General features: G+C 40.7%; 1 protein-coding gene across 1 annotated transcript in view; it reads left to right on the top strand.

Annotated features, from left to right (window-relative positions):
* C1QTNF3 (C1q and tumor necrosis factor related protein 3) overlaps positions 1 to 4,343 on the top strand; it is a 63,722-nt gene that overhangs the window by 38,677 nt on the left and 20,702 nt on the right. Inside the window, exons 4-5 of the mRNA XM_006896808.1 lie at positions 958 to 1,087; positions 4,219 to 4,318. Of these exons, the coding sequence (XP_006896870.1) occupies positions 958 to 1,087; positions 4,219 to 4,318 (230 nt within the window). The remainder of the gene's footprint in view (positions 1 to 957; positions 1,088 to 4,218; positions 4,319 to 4,343) is intronic.

Below are 4,343 nucleotides of genomic sequence, written 5' to 3'. Positions count from 1 at the left end.
TCTTTTCTTCCTCTTCTGTCTTTGTAATGACCGTTTGCACTCTTCCTGGATGGTACCTTTGAAATAGAGGAGGGGAAACCAGTGCATAGCAGATTGTAAGGAATTATAACTTGATGGTACTTTGTTCCTATTTTCTAATGCCTGGGAGCCCTGAGCCTTGTGGGTAAGAAGCTGTTCTGCCAAAGGCAGGTGGTTTGAATCCACTAGCTGCTCTGCAGGAGAAAGAGAGACAATCTCTTCCCACGTGATTTATAACCTCTGAAAACCCTCTGGAGGATAAGCTATAGGTGGGCTCTGATTCAATGGCACATACCAACAAGAGAGCTGAATAGTCCATGGGCTTCCAAAAGAAGAAACAGATATGTCTTGGAGAACGTAGTACTTCCTGGAGGCAAGGATAGTGAAGCTTCATCTCATGTATTTTGATCACATTGTGAGGAGTAATAGTCCTTAGAAATTGACTTCATCCTTGGCAAGGTAGAAAGTCAGTGAAGGAGAGGAAGACCCTCAGTAGATGAATTGACACAGTGTCTGTAACAATGGACTCAAATGTGTTTGGGATGATAAAGATGGCCCAGGATAGGACAGGGTTCAGATCTGTTCTTAATGGGGTTGCTATGAGTCGTCCTCAACTCAAAGGCACTTAACAACAATAAAAGTCATTGGTTTGGGGTTTTTTTTTAGTTATGGAATGCATAAGAAAGACTTGTATGTTTATTGGTAAATAAACAAACACAAAATATAGTAAAAGAAAATGAGGATGAAAGTGCATACCATCAAGAGACTAACTCATGTCCTTTTAATCATTCCTTCTAAATGGCAAAATCTGAATACTGGGATCTCTATCATTGTGTTTTTTTCCAAAATTGATTGTTACCTTATACAACATACGTATTTAAGATTTGTTTTCTAAATCTTGTTCATTTCTTCTTAATGAAGCACCAACTCTTTCCTTAGATTGCATTCATGGCTTCTCTTGCAACTCACTTCAGCAACCAGAACAGTGGGATTATCTTCAGCAGCGTTGAGACCAACATTGGAAATTTCTTTGATGTCATGACTGGTAGATTTGGAGCTCCAGTATCAGGTGAGATGTAAAAATAAATGCATGTTTCAATTCATCAATGTAGTGATCAAGAAAGATAAAGAAAAAAGAAAGAAGGGAGGGAGAAAGGATAAAAAGAGGGAGGGAAGGAAGGAAGGAAGGAAGGAAGGAAGGCAGGCAGGCACGAAGGGAGTGAAGAATTATTCTTCATCAAGGTAGAGACAAGTGGCTCCTAGAGATTTTTATTTGGTGTCAAAGTAAATGAATCAAAATCTGGACAAAAAAAATCCACTTCAAAAACCCAGAAGTATGACAAAAAACCCACCCAAACCAAAATAAATTAAACTGATCATGGTTTTTAAAATTATGAACATGAACTGAATAAAATAATTTATGAAGGCATACTAGCCTCTGATTTAATTAGCTTTTTAAACAAACAAGTCTGTCTCGGAGAAAGTACAACCAAGATACTCCTTAGAGGCAAGGATGGTGAAACCTGCATCTCATCTAATGTGGGCATGTTGTAAGGAGGGACCAGTCCTTGAAAACAGACATCATGCTGGGAAAGATAGAGGTCAGAGGAAGAGTGGAACGTCCGTCCTCAACAGGATAGACTGATGCAGTGACTGTAACAACAGGTGTAAGCGTAGTGGGGTTTGTGCGGATGGAGCAGGACAGGGCAAGGGTCACATCCACTATTCATAGGTTGACTTAATGGCACCCAACAACAACAACTCCTCCTCCTCCTCCTCCTCCTCTTTGGTACCTTTTGAAACAACACTGACCGTCCTTTGACTCCGGTGGTTTACTATTTAAACTTCATCCAGTCAACTCTAAAATGGCTGTTTTAATTTTTCAACTCTGGGAATGATTAAACAGAGAAGACTGATTTTGTAAGTACGGAAATACAAAGTTCCCAAAACCACAGTGCAAGCACATTGCCTCTGGTTTCACTCTGGGTCTTGAGCGGGACTTGGTGTTAGGTGCCACAGAGTCAAGGGCAACTCAAAGCAACTCTACGAAGAACAAATTTGCATCTTGTCCTCTCCTGAGCCATCCTCATCATTTCAGATGCATTTGAGCCCATTGTATCAATCCATTTTGTTGAGGGTTCTCCTGCCTTTCTCGGACCCTCGACCTTCCCAAGCATGATGTCCCCTTCTAAGGAATACCCTCTTCTAACAACATTTCCAGGGTAGGTGAGATGAAGCTTTGTTGTCTTTGCCTCCAAGGAGTACCCTAACTGCACTTTCTCCAAGACATATTTGTTTGTTCTTTTGGCAGTTCGTGGGGTGTTCAGTGCTATTATCCAACACCACAGCTGAAAGGCATTGATTTTTCTGTCATCCTTACTCATTATCCAGCTCTCAGACACACAGCAAGAGATAGAGAAGATCAAGTAGAATGTGAACATAATACATATTCATTTAAATATTTCCAATTCTTGGCATTAAATTATTCACCACCTGGCTTCTTAGTCTGCACTTTCTAAACTATTTCTGCAATATATTTTTTATATAGTGCTCATCATTTTTCCAGAAAAACTAATATCTTTTTCTCTCATTTTGTTTTCAATTTCACCTTCCTAAGGCATTGAAAATTATTTCCTTTTTATTTTGGCAGAGAGAGAGGGAATGGATTATATGAGATTTCCTAAAATGTAAACCACCTGAACACATTGAAATCTCTTTCTTGGAGCCCTGTAATTTCCATCTGTCTTTACTTTTCATCCAAGAGCCAATTTTGGGGATTTTGAATGGGCACAATTGATATTTAGACCATTTCCTTTATACTCAGTGCATCACATATTCATGGCTGGCACTTAATAAAGTGTAATCATAGTCTTTATTTTATTCAACGTACTTCAGAAGCACATCGATGGACATTGCACCATCACACTTCCTAACTTGCCTGACTGCATCTTTGTAAATGAGCAGAGAATTCTCCAGTAGTGGCTTCTCTCCTTTCTTTCTTTTGTTTCAAGGTATTTCTGCCTTTTTCTCTTATGAGTCTTTTAGTACAAAAACATAACATGGAAATAAACAGGACTAAAGACTAAAAGTCCCATTCTAAAAGGCATTCCCCAATCCCTGATCATTTGGTGTTTGCATTTTCCCTTCAGCTCATCCGGCTTGTTTGAATTCTTATTTGTTGACACAATCTTCCGTGCTGGTATTGGAGTCTATCAGGCCATGTCACATTCTCAATGCCAGCATGGAACATCCTGTCAATAAAAAGAACCCAGATCAAATGGACCAGCTGAGAGGAAAATCTTGCCACTCCAGGCGATCCTGAGTTTGCAAGTGCATTTTCTTCCCATAAAGATTTACAGCCTTGGAAACAGGATGGAGAGTTATTAGGGTGTGGATCTAAGTCCAGAGACCATGGATTTAGATGATATGTCATTGTTTTCTGTTAGGAGCCATAGGTTCTTAAAAAAAAAAAAATCAAATGAACTGAAGAAATGAAACGAATGAAATTCATTTGAAATGAAAAAAAATTCAAATGAATTGAAGAAATGAAGAAAATTCAGACTTTTATTAACAGAGTCGTGTGGCTCTTTCTGTTTATGGCATGTAAGTGCACCCTTTTATAACGAATACCATGGGAAATTACTGGAACCTTTTCCCTAGGGCCAGCAAGCATTTGTTTAGGGTTCCACATCTTCTTTATCTTTGGCTAAGGCCTGTGACACACCAAGTGTGTTTTTCTGTTGAAATCTCATGCTTGGCTCAGGCTGCTGGGCATTGGGAAGGCATTTGTTCATCCCCTGCAGGGCTCTGAACCTTGTTAACGTGACCGTGGTGCTGGATGCTGAGCATAATTAGTCTAGACCCAGTAACACCATGTTCTCTGCTCTGAGCACTTTGTCAGATGGGCCAGGGCACGCCAGGACACACAGCGAACACACAACTCTTCTTTTAAAGCTTTGTAATCCTGACTGGGGCGGGGGTGAAGAGGGTGAGGTGACTTGGGCACGCACTACACACATTTGCGAACGTGAACAAAACTTGCAGCAGATAAAGAGACACTCATGCAAATATAAAGAAGAAACTCTGTGCAGAAGACTCCTGAGTGCAGTCTGCAGTCTCTGGGAACATCCGTCCCCTCTCTCCAGCTGCACAGCGTCCTCTGTGCTGACGTAAACACGTCTATCTCCCTCCCTCTTACAGGTGTGTATTTCTTCACCTTCAGCATGATGAAGCATGAGGATGTTGAGGAGGTCTACGTGTACCTCATGCACAATGGCAACACTGTCTTCAGCATGTACAGGTGGGTGATCTTTTCTGTCACAGGC

Source organism: Elephantulus edwardii, unplaced genomic scaffold (genome assembly GCF_000299155.1).
Source record: "Elephantulus edwardii isolate Elephantulus edwardi_28Jun2011 unplaced genomic scaffold, EleEdw1.0 scaffold00191, whole genome shotgun sequence".
Lineage (NCBI taxonomy): Eukaryota > Metazoa > Chordata > Mammalia > Macroscelidea > Macroscelididae > Elephantulus > Elephantulus edwardii.
The sequence above is the reverse complement of the archived record's forward strand: the minus strand, read 5'-3'. Positions and strand labels throughout refer to the sequence as shown.